Source organism: Nicotiana tomentosiformis, chromosome 10 (assembly GCF_000390325.3).
Source record: "Nicotiana tomentosiformis chromosome 10, ASM39032v3, whole genome shotgun sequence".
In the NCBI taxonomy this organism is placed as follows: Eukaryota; Viridiplantae; Streptophyta; class Magnoliopsida; order Solanales; family Solanaceae; genus Nicotiana; species Nicotiana tomentosiformis.
In genome coordinates, this window is record NC_090821.1 from 6739233 (window position 1) to 6763691 (window position 24459).

The 24459-nt window shown below is 38.2% G+C and overlaps 1 protein-coding gene across 1 annotated transcript; it reads left to right on the forward strand.

The window, feature by feature from the left end:
* The first annotated feature begins 8924 nt into the window (after positions 1–8924).
* On the forward strand, positions 8925–24141 carry LOC104114185 (uncharacterized). The gene is made up of 4 exons (XM_070186392.1): positions 8925–9079; positions 23164–23449; positions 23534–23677; positions 23748–24141. Exons 1-4 carry the CDS (start codon positions 8925–8927, stop codon positions 24012–24014), a joined length of 852 nt encoding a protein of 283 aa, XP_070042493.1. The 3' UTR covers positions 24015–24141.
* The last annotated feature ends 318 nt before the right edge of the window (positions 24142–24459 follow it).

Consider the following 24459-nt stretch of genomic DNA (forward strand, 5'->3'; position numbering starts at 1 on the left):
GTAACTTAGAATCCTTTTATTTCTCTGCCTGACGTGGAAATTCGGACAATCTTCATTAACTAGGTACCTCGTACCCTTCTTCACCTTGCTTCTGTTACCTGTTGAAACTTATACTTTTACCTTCTGATACTCCCATGGCCTGCTATTCACGGGGTATGTTAGATATTCCCGTCTTAGGGTAAATAGGAAATTCACACATATGGTAAGCACGATCTAATAGGGTCTCAAACAGGGCCACGTAATCAAGAATTCTCTCTCTACTAATGCTTTTACATGCTGTTGTATTAGCCCTTTAGCTAGCTATAATTTTTCTAATTGAAAGCATCGCTATATCATTAGCAAACGTAAGCTTTGGCTCGAACTCTTATGACTCAGCTCTATAGCACGATTTGGATTTGAATGAAGGGTAACAGACTCCTAAATTCCTTGTAGCCTCCTACTTATAAGTGTGGTGCACAACACACCCATAAACAAGACTCTACTAGACACGGCTTGTAGACTCCCTAGGATAGAACTGCTCTGATACCAAGTTTGTCACGCCCCAAACCTGAAGGGACATGGCCGGTACCCGGTATAATACTCGGCCCGAGCGTACCACTCTGTAACTGTGAACTCTAGAGGAATAACCCTCAACCTAGGCCGATGGGGCCATATACTGAATCATCTGAAAATATCGTCTGTCTCATCTAAGGGGTAAACATACCCAAAAAGTCATATATATATATATATATATATATATATATATATATATATATATATATATATATATATATATATATATATAAATGTACAGACTGACGAGGCCGCCTTGAACATCTACTGTTATACAAACTATACAGGACTTGTCTACAAGCCTCTAGAGATAGTTGAACTGTATCATGGTCGGGACAGGGCCTCGACCTACCCATCAAACCTGTATATATAAAACAGACTCCAAGGTCTAGACATGGTAACTCCGGGGAAGTGGAGCTTACCAACCAAGCTGATATTTGGCTCTGTCTACTTGGAAGGTCTATCCAGCTGTCTATCAGGACCTGCAGGCATGAAATGCAGCGTCCCCAGCAAAGGGACGTCAGTACAAATAATGTACTGAGTATATAAGGCAATAGAATAACTGAAAGCTGAAACTGAACTGATGATATAATAACTGAATGTAACTGGGAGTCAAAAATAATCTGAAGATATGCTTACCTATTGATACTGACTCAACTCTCTCCATATAGTATGTAAAATAGTTGGCCGGCCCTATAAGGCTCGGTATGTGTAACTGCCCTACCGTAGTAGGCTCGCTCATAGGCGCTCGGCCATACTAGGCTCTGTATCTCGGCCATTCTGGGCTCGCTCATAGGCGCTCGGCCACAGTAGGCTCGGTATATAACTTACCATCTGATCAGAGGTTGCCCAATAGGGGCCTGCGCACCGATTATAGCTCGATGGTGGTAAAAAATACTGTAACACTGTATGATATATATATATATATATATATATATATATATATATATATATATATATACACACACACACACACTCTCTGCTCTCTTAGCTGAAATAAGACAATACTAAACTGAATATGAAGTCCCGATAAGGGAGAATACTGTAACTTCTGAGACTAGGATAATGTGAATAAATTCAGGAATACAAACTTCTCTTTATGCCTCGTTATCAAACTCATGTAGTTATGAGATCATGCCAAAATGAAGAAAGGTTTAGCCTTAACATACCTTATCACAATCTTTCCAATCACCAACTTGAACTCGCCTCTTCTCACCTTAATCTACAACAACGATAATAATACTATCATTAAGTTACGAAAGATACAACTAACGCATAACGAACGACAAGCTTATTTTGTATTAAAACGGATAGCATCTCCCCTATAATCCTTACTTCCTCCAAATTCAAGATAACACCACAACACCAAAAACAACAATAACAATATATGTACATTAGTTTCCAACCTTATGCATACCACACAATACTACAAAATAGCCCAACACACCCCAATCTCTTCATACACAAAACGACCACCGTAGTAGTGTCAACAACCCGAAATTGTTACAATGAACGACCAGCCCAACATCCTGCATTTATGTGGTGTTTCTACACACCTTTCCTCCTCCAAAACTCTCAAAAAATAGTAGTAAAACACGCTGCCCAATAGCACCACAAAATAGTCCATAAAACAGTCCGCTACAAGTGAATAACTCAAACTCACGGCTTTCGATCACTGTCCCGTGAGTTCTTACAAATATAGAACGACTTACTATGCATATACAGCAGAAAAAAATGTATGAAAGAGAGAAGTAAACTTACCTTATTTGTTGGATAACTCGGCTCCTATCTTGATTCTTCAAACTCTAGGCTTTACCTCCAATTAGAACTTGAAAGGGAGAGAAAATCAATTGGGGTTTGTGGGAAATTTTTGGGAGGATTTTTGCAGAGATTAAGTCTGGTTATTTTTCCCTATTATCAGCCTAATATATGAAGGGGATAGGCCTTGAAAATGGCCTCTCTGAATGACCCGAACTGGCCCATTTTTGGACGACCCGAAGAGGCCCATTTTTAGATTTTTGTTTAAGCAAGTAGGTGACAGTCTGCGCAGTCTCGAAAAAACTCCCATATCTCTATACTCCGATGTCGTATTGACAAACGGTTTAATGTTGGAAAATAGACTCATAGATATTTTATTTGATGGGTGGAACACCCCATAACTCTACGTATATTGGGAGAAAATGTCAGTTACACTGGACCCAAAGTTTCAGTAAAACTTATGAACGTAACTTATGATGACTTTCATCGACTTTTGTTCCACCACTCACTTGACTTCAAAATATAACACACGAATATCATACGACTAAAGTAACTCATAACATAACCTCCTTATCATGTTAAATACCCTAGTCTCACTCCAAAAGTACATGCTATAACATTCCCAATTTTTTGATTTTCGACAAAACATTATGTTTTTCAATTCCTTTAGCTTTTGAACCTTCCAACCATCTTTGTACTTGTTGTTCATGATCTTCAATATTTGTAACCTCCGAGGTAACATGATTAACTTACTTTGTAAATTTTTCAAATATGATTTCATTTCTGAGCTTACATCAATTGACTTACGATGTACTCGTAAGTACAAAAATATGGGTTGTAACACTCGGCTCAATAACACTGAATACAACAATAATAACATGATAATACGGCAAGTAAATCAACTCAGTAACTTCAGAATACAAAGAAAACGAAAGAACGAACTCACAAAGAAAGACATAACAGGAAATAATGGTACAACATAGAAATAGCTCAATAAGGAAGAGGTAATGTGTAGTAATGATTCCACAAAAAGTACAATTCAACGGTAAGAGGGATAACATGAATCAATGATTCCAAATAAGGATATGTCAACAATGATAAGGGATAACAAAACTTCATTTAGGGTTGAGCAATTACGGAAGATATACAACAAATTCAATTAATTCCAAATAAGACACGTAAGGGTAAATTTAGTAAATGGGGGATTTAACATGCTAAAACAACTTCACATCTAATGAACATAAGAACCTAAGAGCCCTAAACGATCAAATTTCCACAAATAAGTCCGAGTATGTACTCGTCACCTCGCGTACACGGCCTTCACATGATACAATTAGCACAAATGACTCAAACCCTAAGGGGTAGTTTCCCCCCACACAAAGTTAGGCAAGATACTTACCTCAAAGAAGCTAGATTGTTACTCTAAAATGACCTTCTCGAGTGAAACAACCTCTAGACGGCTCAAATCTAGCCAAAATAACTTCAAATCATAAATAAAACTCATAGACAATAATTCCGGATAATAAAGCTTCAATCTTTAACAAGAACAAAAAAGTCAACCCAAAAGTCAACCCCCGGTACCGCACCTCGAAACTCGATAGAATTCACAAACCCGAATACTCATTCCGATAGAGTTCAACCATACCAAAATTATCAACTTCCGATAGCAATTCGTTCTTCAAATCATCATTTTACATTGTGAAAGATTTTTACAAATATTTCCCAAATTTCCAACTTAATTCACAAATTAAATAATGCAAATAGCAATGGATTCATGAAATATAATAAGATTCGGGTAAAGAACACTTACCCCAATGAATTGCTTGAAAAAACTACCAAACATCTCCCAAAACCGAGGTCTACAACTCAAAATGTGTTGAAAATTTCAAACCCTCGACATATATGTGTTCTGCCCAGCGCTCATCGTACTTGCGCATAGAAATGCCGTGCCTGCAGCCTCGCTTTTGCGAGAAAAGAACCACACATGCGGCCTTCACTCGATTGCCCAGAGATCGCACCTGCAATCCAATAATCGCATTTGCGATTGCGCAGAAGCGTGACAAACACTGCAGAAGCGGACGACCACCTTGAACACATATTGTGCATCTACGATCGACCTTCTGCAGACGTGAGCTCGCACCTGTGCGCCTCTCTCTGCAGAAGCGACACAACAGGACCTACACCAACATCGCAGAAGCGACCAAGAATCTCGCAGAAGCGGTCACGTACCTGCGCACCAAATCTCGATGGTGTGACGCACTAGAACCAGCAGCCCAGAAATTTCCTAAGTCCAATATCCAAGCCGTTAACCATCCGAAATCCACCTGAGACCCCCGGGACCTCAACCAAATATACCAACACATCCGGTAACCATACACGGACTTACTCGAGGCCTCAAATCATATCAAATATAATCGAAACTACGAATCGCACCTCGAATCGAACTTATGAACTTTCAAATCTTCTAACTTCCAAAACTCGTGTCGAAACATATCAAATCAACCTGGAATGACGTCAAATTTTGCATGCAAGTTCCAAATGACATAACGGAGCTAATCTAGCTCTCGAAATTGCAATCCGAGCCCAATATCAACAAGTCAACTCCCGGTCAAACCTCTTAAGCTTCCAAAACTTCAACTTTTCAATTTTCGCCAAAATGCATCAAATTACCCAACGGACCTCCAAATCCAAATTCGGATGCATGCCTAAGTCCAAAATCACCATACGAAGCTATTGGAATCATCAAAATGCCATTTCGAAGTCGTCTACACAAAAGTCAAAACTCCAGTCAATTTTTAGTGCTTAACCTTCTAAAACAAGAATCCTTCTTCCAAATTGACCCTGAATCATCCGAAAATCGAACTCGACCACACACAAGTCATAACATATAATACGAAGCTACTCGAGACCTTATACCATCGAACGAGATGCTAACTCTCAAAATGATCGGTCAGGTCGTTACATTTAATAACAACAACGACCTAGTAAAATCTCACAAGTGGGGTCTGGGGAGGGTAGTGTATACGCAGATCTTACCTCTACCCCTATGGAGTTGAGAGAATGTTTCTGATAGACCCTCGGCTCAAGAAGACGAAAAATATGAGAAGAAACAATATATCAGCTCCAAACACAACTTCAACTTTCAAAAATTATTTTTCAGCACAACTCCAAAATATTCTTTTTTTTTTAAGTTTCAACCAAATCTATGTCCAAATGCTAGCTAAGAAGTTAGTGATGAATTAATTTTTTTAAATTTTTTTTTAGTTTTTTTTGTAGGTGTTTTTTAATAGTTTTTTTAGTATTTATTTGTGGTCTTAAGGTCTTTTGTTTTCTTAAATGTTTCGCTCAGTTTATATATTAAACATGAAAAACTCTATATTAAAGTAAAGTGATCGTGCCAAATGTGACCTATCACCTATGTCCTATAACATATCTCAAAGTCTTCGATTTTACTTCGGCGTAATGGCTTCCTGGCCATTTAAATTTGTAGGGCTTTTAAAAGCCGATACATGAACTTTAAACTTTCCTATTTGAACAGTCGAACTCATTATTCTCTTAACTAATAAACACATTTGACCATTGATCATACGCGCATGTATTACACATACACAAACGTGTCCATCCAGTCAGAAAATGACCAATGGATGTCTTACACGTCAAGGGCGCGAAAACTCTAACCCAAATGATCGGGGTCCTCCCCTCTTTTATTCCATAGACCGACCAAACACTCTCATTTTACCTCTCTCTAACCAAACCCTCCCCTGTTAAACCTAGGTTACTAACGGCATGAAAAATTAGTCACCCCCTTCCAAAATCGATCATAATCACTCACCCATTTTTTTATTTTCATTTATTATCTGTTAATCTCGTTTTGATCGAGCTTCGTTTGGTCCGTGCTTTCGATTCTAGTAACGTTGTAGGATCTGAAGGTTAGTTTGTCTCTTTTGATGTCGTTTTCTCTTCTCATATATTTTCTTATGAAATAATGTGTGATAGGCAATGCTATATTTCGTCTGCATGCACAAATTATTTGTTATTTGGAATTTTAAATTAGAGGTTTTGGGGAAAACATTTGAATCTTAACTTTACTTTAGGGATTCTGTCTCTTTTGATGTCGTTTACTTTTTTGTCATCTAATTTCTTATGAAATGTGTGATACAAAGCTATTTTTGTTTGCATGCACAAATTATTTTGTTATTTGAGATTTTAAATTAGAATTTTGGGGGATAACAGTCAAATCTTAACTTTACTTTAGGAATTTTGTCTTTTTCATGACTAATCTGGCATTTAGGGTTAAACAATTAGTGCTTTTTTACATATCAAAATATTCTTGTCTCCCACTGTGATAAAGTTATGGCTTTTTAGGGTTAAAGTGTATCTGACTTAGATTTTTCTTATTTTTATAGGTGTCAATGGCTGTATATGTCAAATTATAATTTCATCATCTAGGGTGGTTAGTGGCTGACCCATTTATGAGGTATGTAAATAGGCAAATTTGGCCAGTTATTCTTCAGGCTGACATTGATGAGTTGCATATAATTCGCTTTAATGAGTGCGCTAAGGATATGGGGTACTTAACATTAGATAAATATGCATGTAAAATTAACAAAAAAGGAGAATTTCGATTTCTGAACTATGATACTGATGTGTTGGCTTTGTGTAAAGACCTTAAGGATGGGGATTTTATTGATGTGTATCTATGTCACACAATTAATACACCATATGTTGATTTGGACCTGGATGAAATATTGAGTAGTGGTGGTATAAATGTGAACCCCACTGATGTTCAACCATATGGCTTTAATAAAATGCCACATGGGCAAACAAGTGATGTTAATGCTAGCACAATAAACTCACCTAACAATGATATAAATAGGGGTGATAACACCCATGGGAAGGGTAAAGAGAGGGTTGTTGATATAGAAGAGGATATAGAAGAGTCTAATGAGGATGAATGTGGGTTCTACAACTTTCATTTAGCAACTGATTCTGAGGGTGATGTTGATGTTGATGAGGGAAGTTCTGAGAGTGGGGATAGTGATTATGAGGCTATTTCTGATGATGATGATACAAATGAGTCATTATATGGTGCTGATGAGGATATTCTTGGAGAGACAAGTGATCTAGAACCTAAAGTTGTTGCTGCTAGACATGCTAAAGTGAATGAAAAGAGTAGTAAATTAAGGTCTAGTGAAGTTAATACTGATGAGATACCTAGTGAACATGTAGGTATAGACCCTGGTTTTGAAGACATGTATAAGGATAGGGGTTCCAAATATGTTGGAAAGTTAGGAGGGGATGAGCAATACCTTGACAGTTCAGATCCAGGTAGTGAGGATACAGATGATGAAGTAGTTGAAGAAGATGGGGTACATAACCCTCAACCAAGAAGATACAACAATAGGATATACTTTGATCCTGCTTGCAAGAAAATTTGTTTCCAGTTGGAAATGGTTTTTGAAAGTGTTAAATAATTTAGAACTGCTTTGCAAGATTATGATGTATAAAGGAGAGTTCAAATTGAGTTGAGGCCTAATGAACAACATAGGGTTAGGGCAATATGTGTGAACTCAACAAGATGCAGATGGCATATTTTGGGAAGCTTGGAGGGACAGACAGAGAATTTCATTGTTAGCAGCTACTATCGTGTTCATAAGTATTTCAGAGCAACAAGAAACAAGATGGCTAATACAACATGGGTAGCTAAACATTTCAAGGACAAGATTATCAACCAACCTAACATAAAGCTTAGGAAGTTGTAGAATTTGATTAAGGAAAAAATAAGGTGTGTATGTGGGAAAATCCATCTGTGCCAGGGCTAAACATCAGGTCATGGTTAAGTATCTGGGTGATTACAAGCTGGAGTTTGCTAGAATATATGATTATACTGACATGCTGAGGTCTACAACCACTGGCAACACTGTTGTGTTGAAGACTTCAAAGGAAATAATACCTGGTAAAGAGGTGTTTGTGGGGATCTATATTTGTCTACATGCTTGCAAAGTAGGTTGGTTGGAAGGATGTAGAAATGTTATTGGCTTTGATGGAGCTTTTCTTAAGGGAGGGTGTAAAGGTGAGCTACTATCATGTATTGGCAAAGATGGTAACAACCAATGTACCATGTTGCTTGGCCAGTGGTTGAAAAGGAGACAAAGAGCACATGGTCATAGTTTTTTAGATGCCTTATGCATGATTTGCAGCTCACAAAATCCCAAGGTGAAGGGCTGACCATCATTTCTTGTATGCAGAAGGTATATATTTCTTTTTATTCTCAATGCATGACTTTATATATGTTTCTGATATGCTAACTCTTTTTCTTGTTGCTTAAGGGACTTGTTCAATCTGCGGCTAGGTTGATGCCAAATGCTGAGCACAGAATGTGTGCAAGACACATATGGAGCAACCGGAAACAAAAGTGGAAAGGTGAGGAAAGAATGAAGAAGTTCTGGGCATATGCAAGAGCTTCATTTGAAGCATATCTCAAGGCTAAGATAGATGAATTGGTAGAATCGGGTGACAGAAAGATAATTGAGGATTTATCGAGATACTCCAAATAATGTTGGTGTAGAGCATTCTTTAAAGATTGGAGTAAATGTGATTCTGTGGAGAACAACATGTGTGAGACTTTCAACAGTTGGATCCTGTCTGCTAGGCACAAGTTTCTCATAACCATGTTAGAAGAGATTAAATTGAAGGTTATGGAGAGGATGACTACCATGAGAGAATTTGCAACAAGGTGGATTTCTGATGTATCTCCTGTGGAAATGGGGTACATATAGGAACAATCTCAATATGCAATTAGGCATGAATTTAAATAGAATGGGGACATTGGGTATAAGATACAACATGTGGTATACAAACATATTGTTGACTTTGTCAATAGACAATGCACATGCAGATCATGGCAGCTCAAAGGAATACCATGCTCCCATGCAACATGTGCAATGTTTATTAGGAGATTTGAGCATGCTGACTATGTTGTTCACGGGTACAGGAAAGAAACATACCTGAAGGCTTTCAGTTGTTACATATAGCCATTAACCAACATGGAGATGTGGCCATCAGTGATGACCCAAAATATCATCTTTAAATTTAATAAGTAATTCTGTATTCTAAGACCTCAAAAAGTACTATTTATCATTCCTCGACTTGCGTACGTAGTCCGTAAAATTTTTTGAAAAGTTTTTATGTGAAAAATGGATTAAAATGTGAAATAGAGCTTAAAAACTCAACTGAGTTGACTTTGGTCAACATTTTGAGCAACCGGACCCAGGTCAGTATTTTGACAGTTCCGGTAGCTCCGAATCATGATTTGGGACTTGAGCGTATGCCTGAAATTTAATTCGGAGGTCCCTAGCTCAAGTTATGACCATTTAACGAAAACTAGTAATTTAAAGGCTAAAGATTTCCAAGTTTGACCACGGGGTTGACTTTTTGATAGCGGAGCCGGAATTTGATTCTGGAAATTTGAACAGCTCCGTTATGTCATTTATGACTTGTGTGCCAAATTTGAAGTCATTCCGGATTCATTTAATATGTTTTGGCACGAGGTTTTGCAAATTGAAAAGTTTAAAACTCAAAGTTCGAATCGGGGTGTGAATTGTAATTTTAGCATTGTTTGACGTGAATTTAGACCCGCATCAGTCCGTATTATGTTACGGGGCTTGTTGGTATATTTGGACGGGGTCCCGAGTACCCCGAGTGTGATTCGAATCAAAATCGGAACAAAAATTGGACTTAAGTAAAATCTGAAATTTTGGGTTCTCGTGTAATCGCACTTGCGGATTTTTGACCGCAGGTGCGAGCTCGCAGAAGCGAGACTTCCATCGCAGATGCGGAACTGGGCTGGCCTGGGGTCTTCGCAGGTGCGGCCTTTTTGTGCAGAAGCGGATGTCGCAGGTGCGACATGAGTGTCCACAGATGCGGAACTTCACCTGGCAGCCTAGCATCGCAAATGCGAGCTTTATCTCGCAAATGCGAGTCCGCAAATGCGGAACTTTTGTCCGCAGACGCGAAAATAACTGGGCAGAGCCCATAAATTTGGAAGTCGTCATTTTTACTCATTTTTTGAGTTTTAAGTCTCGGATTTGGGCGACTTCAAGGGGGATTTTCACGACTTTGAATTGGGTAAGTGTTCTTTAACCAAAAGTGATTATATCTCACAAATCCATGTCTATATTCATCATTTATTTCGGATTTAGATGGAAGAAATTGGAATTATTGTAAAACTTTCCAAAAACAAAAAATTAAGATTTGAAAGTCCATTTGATATCGGAATTGGACAAATTTTATATGGTTGAACTCGTATCGGAATCGGTATTCGGATTTCGCAAGTTTTTTTGGGATTTGAGATGTGGGTCCCACTGTCGAATATTTTAATGAATTTCAGATTTTTATCTGAAAAATGTATAAATTCATATGGAATTAATTTCTATGATTAGTATTGACAATATTTAATTATTTGTGAATAGATTTGAAGCTTTCAGAGGCAAATTTAAAAGGAAAAGCTGTGGTTGAATAATTGATTGAAAATTACAAAGCGAGGTAAGTGTCGGGGTTAGCCTTGACTTGAGGGAATAGAACCCTTAAATTATTTTTTATGTAAATTGCATGTGAACGACGTATAGGCGAGGTGACGAGTGTCTGTACGTCATCGAATTAATTGCTTGCATGCTTACTTGAAAAATCATAAATTATTTTTAATCATAAATTAATTATTATAATAATTATTTCTCTCTTATTCCTTGTTAATTATTAATTCTTGAATTCCTGCATTAATTGTTATATGCTATTTGAATTATGTGTTTTAATTGTTATTTGACATTTAGCATATTAAATATTAAACTGCCTATTTTCTCCTTGATTTCTATAATAATTTGCTATTTGTCGTTGTTTGTTTCATAATTAAATCATAATTGTTGTATGCTTGTTGTCTTATAATTTTATATTAATTGTTGCATTTATTGCGGAAATTTCTTCTATAAGAATTGATAGAAATGGAAATAATGGAGGATCGGGTTGCACGCTGCAACAGACTTATTAAAAGTCAATATTGGAGGATTGGGTTGCACGCCACAACAGACTTATTAAAAGTTAATATTGGAAGATCGGGTTGCACGCCGCAACAGACTTATTAAAAGTCAATATTGGAGGATCGGGTTGCACGTCGCAACAGACTTATTAAAAGTTAATATTGGAGGATCGGGTTGCACGCTGCAACAGACTTATTGTAAAGTCAATATTGGAGGATCGGGTTGCACGCCGCAACAAACTTATTAAAAGTCAATATTGGGGGATCGGATTGCGTGCCGCAATAGACTTATTGAAAAGTCAATATTGGGGGATCAGATTGCATGCCGCAACAGACTTATTTAAAAGTCTATAAATGTACTTGATTGAAATAAATATATGACAGACTTGATTAAAAGAAAAATATTGGGAGAGCGGGTTGCACGCTACAACAGAATTATATGTGAATATATTGTGAGAGCGGGTTGCACGCTGCAACAATATTGGTTGAAATAATAATGGATTATGATTGATGGGTTGGCTTAAATTATTATAAATGAGTTACCTGATTTATTTTTATTATTTTTTGTTGTTAATAATATTGCGTACAAGTTAATGTAAGTGAACCGCCTTAGCCTCGTCACTACTTCGTCGAGGTTAGGCTCAGCACTTACCAGTACATGGGGTTGGTTGTACTGATACTACACTCTGCACTTCTTGTGCAGATTTTGGAGTTGGTCCCAGCGGCGTACCATAGACTTGCTCGGATTTCAGCTACCAGAGGAGACTTGAGGTATAACTGCATGGCGTCCGAAGTTCTGAATTCCCTATCTATTGTACTTTAGCTGTGTGTTTATTTCCAGACAGCTTTATTTTATTCAGACCTTTATTTGTATTTATTCTAGAAGCTCGTGCACTTGTGACACCAATTTTGGGATGGTATTTAGACACCGTTGTTTTTATGGATTATTTAAAAATTGCTTCCGCATTTACTTCCTTTTTATTAATAAATTTAAAATTGTTTTAAAAATAGATAATATTATTATAACGTTGGCTTGCCTAGCAAGTGAAATATTAGGCTCCATCACGGTCCGAAGGTGGAAATTTCAGGTCGTGACAGTTGGTATCAGAGCACTAGGTTACATAGGTCTCACGAGTCACGAGCAAGCTTAGTAGAGTCTGAAGGATCGGTACGGAGACGTCTGTACTTATCTCTCATAGGCTATGAAGTTTAGGAACAATATCACTTCTTTCTTATTCTGTCGTGCGATTTTATTCTATCATCGATGATTGAACCATTCTACTCTTATTCTCTCGCAGATGGTGAGAACACGTAATACCTCTACCGATGGACAGGGACAAGAACCCCCGGTGGCAACTATGGCTAGGGGTAAAGGTCGAGGTCATGCTAGAGGCCGAGGTAGAGCTCGGTCCAGAGCTCGAGCAGCTGCACCTGTTGAAGAACCTCAGGTGGACCTTCAGGAGGAGGTTCCAGTTCATAATGTACCAGTTGAACCAGTTCATGTCCCGGAAGGATTCATTGCCACTCCAGTACTTTAGGATGCTCAAGTCCGTTTGGTAAGTCTTATGGAGGGCGTGGCCCAGAATGGTACATTTCCAGTGGCACCAGCCGTCTCACATGCTGGGGGAGGAGCACAAACTCCCACTACTCCCGCTCCGGAGCAGATGGCTCCCCAAAATCAGGCTCCAGCAGCCCCGCAAGTTGGGATAGTTCAACCAATTGTTGCGGCACAAACCCGGTGATAGGCCGCCATGTCTTTTGAAGCCTTATTGAGACTGGATAAGTTCACTAAGCTCTTTCCAGTTCAATTCAGTAGTACACCTTCTGAGGACCCACAAAATTATCTTGAACGTTGCCATGAGGTGCTGCAGAACATGGGTATAGTTGAGACCAATGGGGTTGATTTTGCTGTATTTCAGATGACGGGTTCCGCCAAGAGGTGGTGGAGAGATTATACATTGACCCGGTCAGTCGGATCGCCTGCACTTACATGGGAGCAGTTCTCTCAGCTATTTCTAGAAAGGTTCCTCCCTATCACACTGAGAGAGGAATTCCACAAGCAATTTGAGCGTCTACAGCAGGGCAGTATGACTGTTACTCAGTATGAGTCCCGTTTTGTGGATTTGGCCCGTCATGCTCTCCTTTTACTACCTACAGAGGGAGAGAGAGTGAGGAGGTTTATTGAGGGACTCACTCACCCTATCAGACTTCAGATGGCCAAGGAAACCGAAAGTGAGATTTCTTTTCAGGCGGCTGCTAATGTCGCCAGGAGGATCGAGATAGTTCTTGCACAAGAGAGAGAGAGCAGAGGTCTGATAAGAGGTCTCGTCAGTTCGGTAGATTCAATAGTGCTTCGTCTAGAGGTAGGGGTAATTTTGGTAGGGGTCATCCTCCCAGACTGTTTCATTCAGCACTTCATATATCTCCCGGTGCTTTAGGGAGTCACAGTTCTAATTATGCCTTACTCTGGGCAACCAGTATTCAGTGCACATTCAACTCCTATCAGTGCACCACCACTCCAGAGTTACTACAATGGTTATCCGGCCCATTTGGGTCAGCTTCAGCTTCAGCAGCCATGACATCAGGATGGGTGTTATGAGTGTGGAAACATTGGCCACATCAGGAGGTATTGCCCTAGATTGGCGAGTAACAGATCTCGGCAAGATTCTCGTGCTATCATACCGGCACCGGTTGCTTCACTGCCTGCTCAGCCAGCTAGAGGTAGGGGTCAGGCAGCTAGAGGTGGAGGTCAGGCTATTAGAGGTGGAGGTCAAGCCATTAGAGGTGGAGGTCAGGCCGTTAGAGTTGGAGGACAGTCAGTTAGAGGCCGTTCCAGAGATATGGTTCAAAGTGGTGGGGCCCAGCCCCGATTTTATGCTTTTCCAGCTAGGCCTGAGGCCGAGTCATCTGATGCTGTGATCACAGGTATTATTCCAGTTTGCCATAGAGATGCTTCAGATCTATTTGATCCAGGATCTACTTATTCCTATGTGTCCTCCTACTTTGCTTCATATTTGGTTGTGCCTTGTGATTCTCTGAGTGCTTCTAAGTGTGTATCCACACCGGTGGGACACTCTGTTATAGTAGATCATGTCTATCGTTCGTGTGTGGTTACTATTGGTAATCTTGAGACTAGTGTGGATCTTTTACTTCTTGATATGGTAGATTTTGATGCCATCTTGGGTATGGATTGGTTGTCCCCTTATCATGCTATATTGGATTGTCATGCCAAGACAGTGACCCTATCTATGCCGGGGTTAACTCGGTTAGAGTGGAAAGGAACTGCTGGTCATTCTGCCAGCAGGGTTATCTCTTATATAAAAGCTCGACGTATGGTAGAAAAAGGGTGTCTAGCATATTTGGCTTATATTTGTGATCCCAGTGCGGATGTTCCTTCTATGGACTCAGTACCAGTTGTTCGTGAATTTCCAGAAGTATTTCCTGCAGATCTCTCGGGGATGCCACCCGACAGAGATATTGATTTCTGTATTGATTTGGCTCCGGGCACTCAGCCCATTTCTATTCCACCATACCGTATGGCCCCGCCAGAGTTGAAAGAATTGAAAGAGCAGTTACAAGACTTGCTTGACCAAGGATTCATTAGACCCGGTGTCTCGCCCTGGGGTGCACCAGTATTATTTGTAAAGAAGAAATATGGCTCTATGCGGATGTGTATAGACTATCGGCAGTTGAACAAGGCTACTATCAAAAACAAATATCCGCTGCCAAGAATTGATGACTTATTTGATCAGCTTCAGGGTGCCAAAGTATTTTCGAAGATTGATTTGAGATATGGTTACCATCAATTAAAGATTAGGGCATCTGATGTCCCTAAGACAGCTTTTCGGACTCGGTATGGGCATTACGAGTTCCTAGTGATGTCTTCTGGGTTGACAAATGCTCCAACAGCATTTATGGATTTGATGAATCAGGTGTTCAAGCCTTATTTGGATTCTTTTGTAGTTGTATTCATTGATGATATCTTGATTTAATCCAGCAGTCGGGAGGAGCATGAGCAGCATCTTCGAAGTGTACTTCACACCTTGAAGAATAATTAGTTATATGCCAAATTTTCAAAATGTGAGTTTTGGTTAGACTCAGTTGCCTTTTTGGGACATGTTGTATCGGCAAAAGGCATAAAGGTGGATCCTAAGAAGATTGAGGATGTTCAGAATTGGCCTAAACCTACTTCAGTTACAGAGATCCGGAGTTTCCTGGGTTTAGCAGGCTATTATTGTCGGTTCGTGGAAGGATTTTCATCTATAGCAGGCCCATTGACCAGACTAACCCAGAAGGGTGTCCCATTCAGATGGTCAGACGAATGTGAGTTGAGCTTTCAGAAGCTCAAGACCGCTTTGACTACGGCGCAAGTGTTGGTATTACCCACAGGTTCAGGATCGTATACGGTATATTGTGATGCATCTCACATTGGGCTTGGTGCAGTATTAATGCAAGATGGCAAGGTAATTGCATATGCGTCGCGGCAGTTGAAAGTTCACGAGAAGAATTATCATGTTCATGACTTAGAATTGGCAGCCATTGTTCATGCGCTGAAGATTTGGAGGCATTACCTCTACGGTGTCTCGTGTGAGGTATTTACTGATCATCGTAGCCTTCAGTATCTGTTCAAACAAAATGATATTAATTTGAGGCAGAAAAGATGGTTGGAGTTGTTGAAAGACTATGATATCACCATTTTGTATCACCCCGAAAAGGCCAATGTAGTGGCCGATGCTTTGAGTAGAAAGGCTGTGAGTATGGGCAGTCTTGCGTAGATTCCGGTTGGTAAGAGGCCATTAGCTGCAGATGTTCAGACTTTGGCTAATCAATTCGTGAGATTAGATATTTCAGAACCCAATCGGGTTCTAGCTTGCACAGTTGCCCGGTCTTCTTTATATGAGCGCATCAGAGAGAGGTAGTATGATGATCCTCAATTACTTATCCTTAAGGATACGGTGTGGCACGGTGATGCCAAACAAGTTGATGTGGGGGAAGATGGGGTTCTGCGAATGCAGGGTCGTATTTGTGTGCCTAATATGGATGGACTTCGTGAATTAATTCTTGAAGAAACACACAGTTCCAGGTATTCTATTCATCCAGGTACCGCCAAGATATATCAAGATTTGCGGCAACATTATTAGTGGAGGAGAATGAAAAAGGATATAGTTGCATATGTAGCTCGGTGTCTGAATTGTCAGCAAGTTAAGTACGAGCATCAAAGACCTGGTGGTTTGCTTCAGAAGTTAGAAATTCCTGAGTGGAAGTGAGAGCGTATCACTATGGATTTTGTTGTTAGGCTCCCACGGACTCAGAGAAAATTTGACACAGTTTGGGTCATTGTGGACAGGTTGACCAAGTCAGCACATTTCATTCTAGTGGCAGTTACCTATTCTTCAGAGAGGTTAGCTGAAATTTACATTCGTAAGATTGTCCGCCTTCACGGTGTGCCCGTATTTATTATTTTAGATCGAGGTACGCAGTTTACCTCATATTTTTGGAGGGCTGTACAGTGTGAGTTAGGCACGCGGGTGGAGTTGAGTACATCATTTCATCCATAGACAGATGGGCAGTCAGAGTGCACTATTCAGATATTGGAAGATATGCTTTGCGCTTGTGTTATAGACTTTGAAGGTTCATGGGATCCTTTCTTGTCACTTGCGGAGTTTGCTTATAATAATAGATACCAGTCGAGTATTCAGATGGCTCCATATGATGCCTTATACGGAAGGCGGTGCCGATCGCCATTTGGTTGGTTTGAACCGGGAGAGGCTCGGTTGTTGGGTACCGATTTGGTACAGGATGCCTTGAATAAGATTAAGATTATTCAGGATCGACTTCGCACAGCTCAGTCTAGGAAAAAGAGTTATACCGACCGTAAAGTTCGTGATATTGCATTCATGGTTGGAGAAAGAATATTGCTCCAGGTTTCACCTATGAAAGGTGTAATGAGGTTCAGAAAGAAGGGCAAGTTGAGCCCTAGGTATATTGGACCTTTTGAAATTCTTAAAAGGGTGGGTGAAGTAGCCTACAGGCTTGCATTACCACCTATTTTATCAGTGGTTCATCCGGTGTTCCATGTGTCTATGCTCCGGAAATATCATGGTGATCCGTCCCATGTGTTAGATTTCAGCTCAGTCCAATTGGACAAAGATTTGACTTACGAGGAGGAGCCGGTGGCTATTTTAGCCCGGCAGGTCCAACAGTTGAGGTCTAAGAATTATCCTTCAGTTCGGGTGCAATGGAGAGGTCAGCCGGTAGAGGCATCTACCTAGGAGTCCGAGTCGGACATGCGGAGTAAATATCCACACTTATTCACCAGCTCAAATACTTTTTTTCTAACTCCGTTCGAGGACGAACGTTTGTTTTAGAGGTGGAAAATGTGATGACCCAAAATGTCATCTTTAAATTTAATAAGTAATTTTGTGTTCTAAGACCTCGAAAAGTACCATTTATCATTCTTCGACTTGCGCGCGCAGTCCGTAAAATTTTTCGGAAAGTTTTTATGTGAAAAATGGATTAAAATATGAAATAGAGCTTAAAAACTCAACTGAGTTGACTTTGGTCAATATTTTGAGAAACCAAACCCGGATTAGTGTTTTGACAGTTCCGGTAGATCCGTATCGTGATTTGAAACTTGAACGTATGCCCGAAATTTAATTTGGAGGTCCCTAGCTCAAGTTATGACCATTTAACGAAAACTAGTAATTTAAAGGCTAAAGATTTCCAAGTTTGACCACGGGGTTGACTTTTTGATAGCGGAGTCGGAATCCGATTCTGAAAATTTGAACAGCTCCGTTATGTCATTTATGATTTGTGTGCCAAATTTAAAGTCATTCCGGATTCATTTAATATGTTTTGGCACGAGGTTTTGCAAATTGAAAAGTTTAAAACTCAAAGTTCGAATCGGGGTGTGAATTGTAATTTCAGCATTGTTTGACGTGATTTTAGACCCGAGTCAGTCCGTATTATGTTACGGGACTTGTTGGTATATTCAAACGGGGTCTCGAGTACCCCGAGTATGATTCGAATCAAAATCGGAACAAGAATTGGACTTAAGCAAAATCTGAAATTTTGGGTTCTCGTGTAATCGCACCTGCGGATTTTTGACCGCAGGTGCGAGCTCGCAGAAGCGAGACTTCCATCGCAGATGCGGGCCTGGGCTGGCCTGGGGTCTTCGCTGTAAGCACCTAATTTTTTACTATATTTGAGTTTTTTATCACTTTTTAGTATGTAAATACTTGCTAAGTTTAATCTTAATATTTTAGCCTTTATTTTACTTTTTATTAGGTTTAATTGATAAAATTGAAACCACAAAAATATTTTATATTCTTATAGTAGTAGTTTTTTATTTTTGTTTTTGCAAAAGAAAGAAAATTCTTTTAAAATATATATATTCTTATACTAGAAGTAGTTAGTTAATATTTTATCTTACTATTTCAATTTAGTAGGAATAATAATCTCTTTCACTTAACTAAAAAAGGGGAAGATTCCATATTGTTTCCATTTCACAAATTTTGCCCTTACCATTAGATTTCACGTGATTACAATGCACACACCTGCACTTTGAATGACTTTATTATATATTTTATCACTCACTCCTTTAGGGATAATATACAAATATCACTCTTTTGTCCCTTAGCCATCTCAGCTACAGATGCACACACTCACATGGTAAATTAATTCTTCAATAACAGCTAGTAAAGGTGGCCTTTCAAGAAACTTTCCTAATTCTTATCCCAATACCAAATACAACTGCACACACACACACATGCCTATATATCTACCCACACAAAGACATAAAAAGATAAAAGGGGACCTAATTCCTAAAAAGAGCTTCTTCTGTCTAACCTCTAATCTCCAAGAGATTTTTCTAATCTAAGAGACCTAACCCCACAAAAAGAGAAAATAGATAGACGCACACATAGTCACGAGGACGACGGGAAAAGAAGAACGTAAAGCAGAAGTCAATTTGGGTTCCGAGTTTTCCGGTACTGAGTCAAGGTTTCAGTTCGCGATTTCGGCGTTCCAGTCCAATAATTGCTTCTTTGTTATTCCGATTGAGTTGCAAATTTTCAGTTTTGTTCATCAATATAAAGGTCCATTCTCTTCTACTTTTTAAATAAATTTTGCAGTTTCGCTAGCTTTAGCGGTGCTTCATGAATTTACCCGTTTAATTATATTAATGTGAGATGAGATGTGTTGAATTTATAACTAATATTATCTTGACAGCTTAAACTTTTTATTAATATCTAACAATGTCAAAACAAGTAGAGTTCTACATTTTATGGAGAATTGTCGTGTAACAGTCTTAAAATGGTACAATTACTGGCGTTTCATCACTTTGTGTATACCAAAATTGTTCTAACTTCCAAAACCAAGATTTTAATAGCTACGTGGTCTAGATATATCATCAGTGTTTGGAAAAAATTATGAAAGATAAAATAAAAAGAGGAAGGTGCACAATATGATATGTTTCAATCATATGGAATGAAGAGTTTGAACACATATGGAGTTAATGGACAACTGTTTCATGGAAAGTTTGTTTGTTTAAATGATTAAAGTGTTTCATGTAGTATCTTTGTATTTCTTTTAGTAATATTAAGTTGCGTTACTTTTAGTGCTAATTAGCATTTGTTTTAGTTTATTTATTTTGACGTGACTGAGATTTGTTGGATTTTAGGAGATGTTTGATTATATTTGGATTATTTTGAGGCTTACCCATATGCCACAATTATCTCCATAATTTGTGGCCTTACAATAATTTCAAAACTTAGAAAAATAAAACACTTATAAATAAATATCGTAGCTTATTTTAGGCGCGATTAATAAATCATTGTGACTATGGGTACGGTTCTTGTGGCATAGTCATGATACGTAAATCCCAATTCAAGTGCGCGTTTCACGCGACTTGACCATAACTTCAAATAATAATAAAAATAAATATGTTGTAAATCGCGGGTACGTTTCACGTGGCGCGATTTGTAATGTGTACCAAAACGACAAGTGTGTGACATCGCGACTTGTTCAAATAAATTCCATAAATATTAAAAAGTGGTAAAAGACAAAAATGCACAATGGGTTTAAAATATGTAAAAATCAGATAATTACGCCAAGTATTAATTGTTAAGCGACCGTGCTAAAACCACGGAACTTGGGAGTGCTTCACACCTTCTCCCAGGTTAACATAATTCCTTACCCGGTATTTTGTGTTCGCGGACCAAAAATAAGAGTCAAATTTTCTCGATTTGGGATTCTAAAATAAATTGGTGACTTGGGACACCATAAATTATTTCAAGTGGCGACTCTGAATAAATAAATAATCTCATTTCGAATAATGTCACTTAAATTGGAAAAACTCCCCTATCCCCTACCCTCCCCCCCCCCTCCCCCCGGGAAAAAGGAGGTGTGAACTTCACCTGGCAGCTTGGCATCGCAAATGCGGCTTTGTCTCGCAAATGCAAGTCCGCAAATGCGGAACTTTTGTCCGCAGATGCGAAAATGACTCGAAAGTCGTCATTTTTACTCATTTTTTGAGTTTTAAATCTCGGATTTGGGCGATTTCAAGAGGGATTTTCACGACTTTGAATTGGGTAAGTGTTCTTAAACCAAAAGTGATTATATTTTATAAATCCATGTCTATATTCATCATTTATTTCGGATTTAGATGGAAGAAATTGGAATTTTTGTAAAACTTTCCAAAAACGAAAAATTAAGATTTGAAGGTCCATTTGATATCGGAATTGGACAAATTTTATATGGTTGAACTCGTATCGAAACCGGTATTCGGATTTCGCGAGTTTTATGGGATTTGAGACGTGGGTCCCACTGTCGAATATTTTAATGAATTTCAGATTTTTATCTGAAAAATGTATAAATTCATATGGAATTAATTCCTATGATTAGTATTGACAATATTTAATTGTTTGTGAATAAATTTGAAGCTTTCAGAGGCAAATTTAAAAGGAAAAGCTGTGGTTGAATAATTGATTGGAAATTGCAAAGCGAGGTAAGTGTCGGGGTTAACCTTGACTTGAGGAAATAGAACCCTTAAATTATTTGTTATGTGAATTGCATGTGAACGACGTATAGGCGAGGTGACGAGTGTCTGTACGTCATCGAATTAATTGTTTGCATTCTTACTTAAAAAATTATAAATTATTTTTAATCATAAATTAATTATTATAATAATTATTTCTCTCTTATTTCTTGTTAATTATTAATTCTTAAATTCCTGCATTAATTGTTACATGCTATTTGAATTATGTGTTTTAATTGTTATTTGACATTTAGCATATTAAATTGCCTATTTTCTCCCTGATTTCTATAATAATTTGCTATTTGTCGTTGTTTGTTTCATAATTAAATCATAATTGTTGTATGATTGTTGTCTTATAATTTTATATTAATTGTTGTATTTATTGCGGAAATTTCTTCTATAAGAATTGATTGAAATGGATATAATGGAGGATCGGGTTGCACGCCGCAACAGACTTATTAAAAGTCAATATTGGAGGATTGGGTTGCACGCCGCAACAGACTTATTAAAAGTTAATATTGGAGGATCGGGTTGCACACCGCAATAGACTTATTAAAAGTCAATATTGGAAGATCGGGTTGCACGTCACAACAGACTTATTAAAAGTTAATATTTGAGGATCGGGTTGCACGCCGCAACAGACTTATTGAAAAATCAATATTGGGGGATCGGATTGTACGCCACAATAGACTTATTAAAAAGTCAATATTGGGGGATCGGATTGCACGCCGCAATAGACTTATTTAAAAGTCTATATATATATACTTGATTGAAATAAATATATGACAAACTTGATTAAAAGGAAAATATTGGGAGAGCGGGTTGCACGCTGCAACAGAATTGTATGTGAATATATTATGAGAGCGGGTTGCATGCTGCAACAATATTGGTTGAAATAATAATGGATTATGATTGATGGGTTGGCTTAAATTATTATAAATGAGTTACCTGATTTATTTCTATTATTTGTTGTTGTTATTAATATTGCGTACAAGTTAATGTAAGTGAACCGCCTTAGCCTCGTCACTACTTCGTCGAGGTTAGGCTCAGCACTTACCAGTATATGGGGTCGGTTGTACTGATACTACACTCTGCACTTCTTGGACAGATTTTGGAGTTGGTCCCAGCGGCGTACCATAGACTTGTTCGGATTTCAGCTACCAGCGGAGACTTGAGATATAACTGCATGGTGTCCACAGTTCTGAAGTCCCCGTCTATTGTACTTTAGCTGTGTGTTTATTTTCATAAAGCTTTATTTTATTCAGATATTTATTTGTATTTATTCTAGAAGCTCGTGCACTATGACACCAATTCTGGGATGGTATTTAGACACCGTTGTTTTTATGAATTATTTAAAAATTACTTCTGCATTTACTTCCTTGTTATTAATAAATTTAAAATTATTTTAAAAATGGATAATATTATTCTAACGTTGGCTTGCCTAGTAAGTGAAATGTTAGGCGCTATCACGGTCCGAAGGTAGGAATTTCAGGTCGTGACACCATCAACTCAGAATCCCACTGTTGAGCCTCCTGTAATTACTAAGATGTCTGGTAGACTTAAGAAAAATAGAAGAAAAGCTCAAGATCAACCTAAAATAAAATTTGGTAAGAGATCAAGGAAAGGGACACCAATGACATGCTCTCATTATAAGACAATAGGGCATAACAAGAAGGGGTGTCCTATCGTGGTAAATTATCAGATAATGCATTCATATGTTTTGTGTTTGTGACTTGTATTTTGTTTGTTTCATTAACTCATTTTTTTTTTGGAAAACTTCATAAAGGACAAGTTCTGGAACTAATGTTACCAGAAATGCTAATGCTACTCCAGGAACAACTCAACCATCAAATGCTGCAAGTGGATCTGGAATTGTTGGTACCAGAAATACTCAGGCTGCTCAAGGAAAAACTCAACCATCAGCTGCTGCAAGTGGATCTAGAACTGCTAGTACCAGAAATACTCAACCATCTCAAGCTGATCAAGGAACAACTCAACCATCAACTGTTGCAAGTGGATCTGGAACTGCTGGTACCAGAAATACTCAACCATCAGTTGTTGCAAGTGCATCTGTAAGTATTTATTTTTTACTTTAGTTAAGTTGTAACTCAACCATCATTTTTAACATTATTAGATAGTACTTTATCTTATATCAGGATACTAGGAGTATGAGATCAAGGACTTCTGAGGATATTCTATCTAGTGTTAGAGGAAAGCCAAGAGCTACTGGACTTCGAGGAAGACTAAGAATTGTTGGATTTGGTATCTTGTTTAGTGATCCAGGGACACTGATAGAAAGGGTAAGTGAATTGGATTTGGATTTTTATTTAGAGATTAGTAGTTTGGATGCTAATTTGACTTTATATGCAGTGTGGATCAAGAGATAGGGTAATTTATTCTCCTACAAAAATAGTGAATGCTCGACAAACAAATATTGATCTTGGATATAGTGCACCTGGATTAAGGTGGCAAGGAAGAAATACAATAACACAAAGGCAACTTCAACAACAGTTGAGGAGAAGACAAACTCAAGCAAGCCTTAGCCAATCTCAAGTCTATTCCTCATCTCAACCAAGCCAGTCTCCATGTCACAACTTGAGCCAATCTCAGCAAAACATCAACCACTCTCAACCATAATGATTTGCTGAATGTTTGTTTTTGTGATAACTTAAGTCTGTTAGTTGCAGAACTTAATTTGTAGGTTATCTATGGATGTTTAAATATGGCTTTTATTTTGGCATAATGTTTAAACTGTTTCTGCTACTAGACAACTTTCAGTAGCTAATTTTGTCAAACAAAATTGCTGATCGAACTTGATTGTTTATATATGTCTACTTGTTTATGTCAAAAATTGCTTTTCATTCTACAAAAAATCATCATATATTTTGTCATTTTCATTGTACGTAGGGTTATGAAGAAACATACAATATATGTTAATAACTAACTAAACTAAGAAGGAAATTCAATGATTAGTGTTAATACAACAACTGAAGTTACAATGATCTTCACCCTCTTCCTACACTGCAATCTCTCTCTCTCTCTCTCTCTCTCTCTAATTCTTGATAACAACCCTGAAATCACT

Bases quoted from the DNA above. Each gene is read 5' to 3' on its own strand.
- LOC104114185 (XM_070186392.1), top strand. From the start codon at position 8,925: ATGTGTGAGACTTTCAACAGTTGGATCCTGTCTGCTAGGCACAAGTTT. The intron at 9,080-23,163 runs GTACATATAGGA...AACTTCATAAAG, and splicing joins GTATCTCCTGTGGAAATGGG to GACAAGTTCTGGAACTAATG. The intron at 23,678-23,747 runs GTAAGTGAATTG...CTTTATATGCAG, and splicing joins CAGGGACACTGATAGAAAGG to TGTGGATCAAGAGATAGGGT.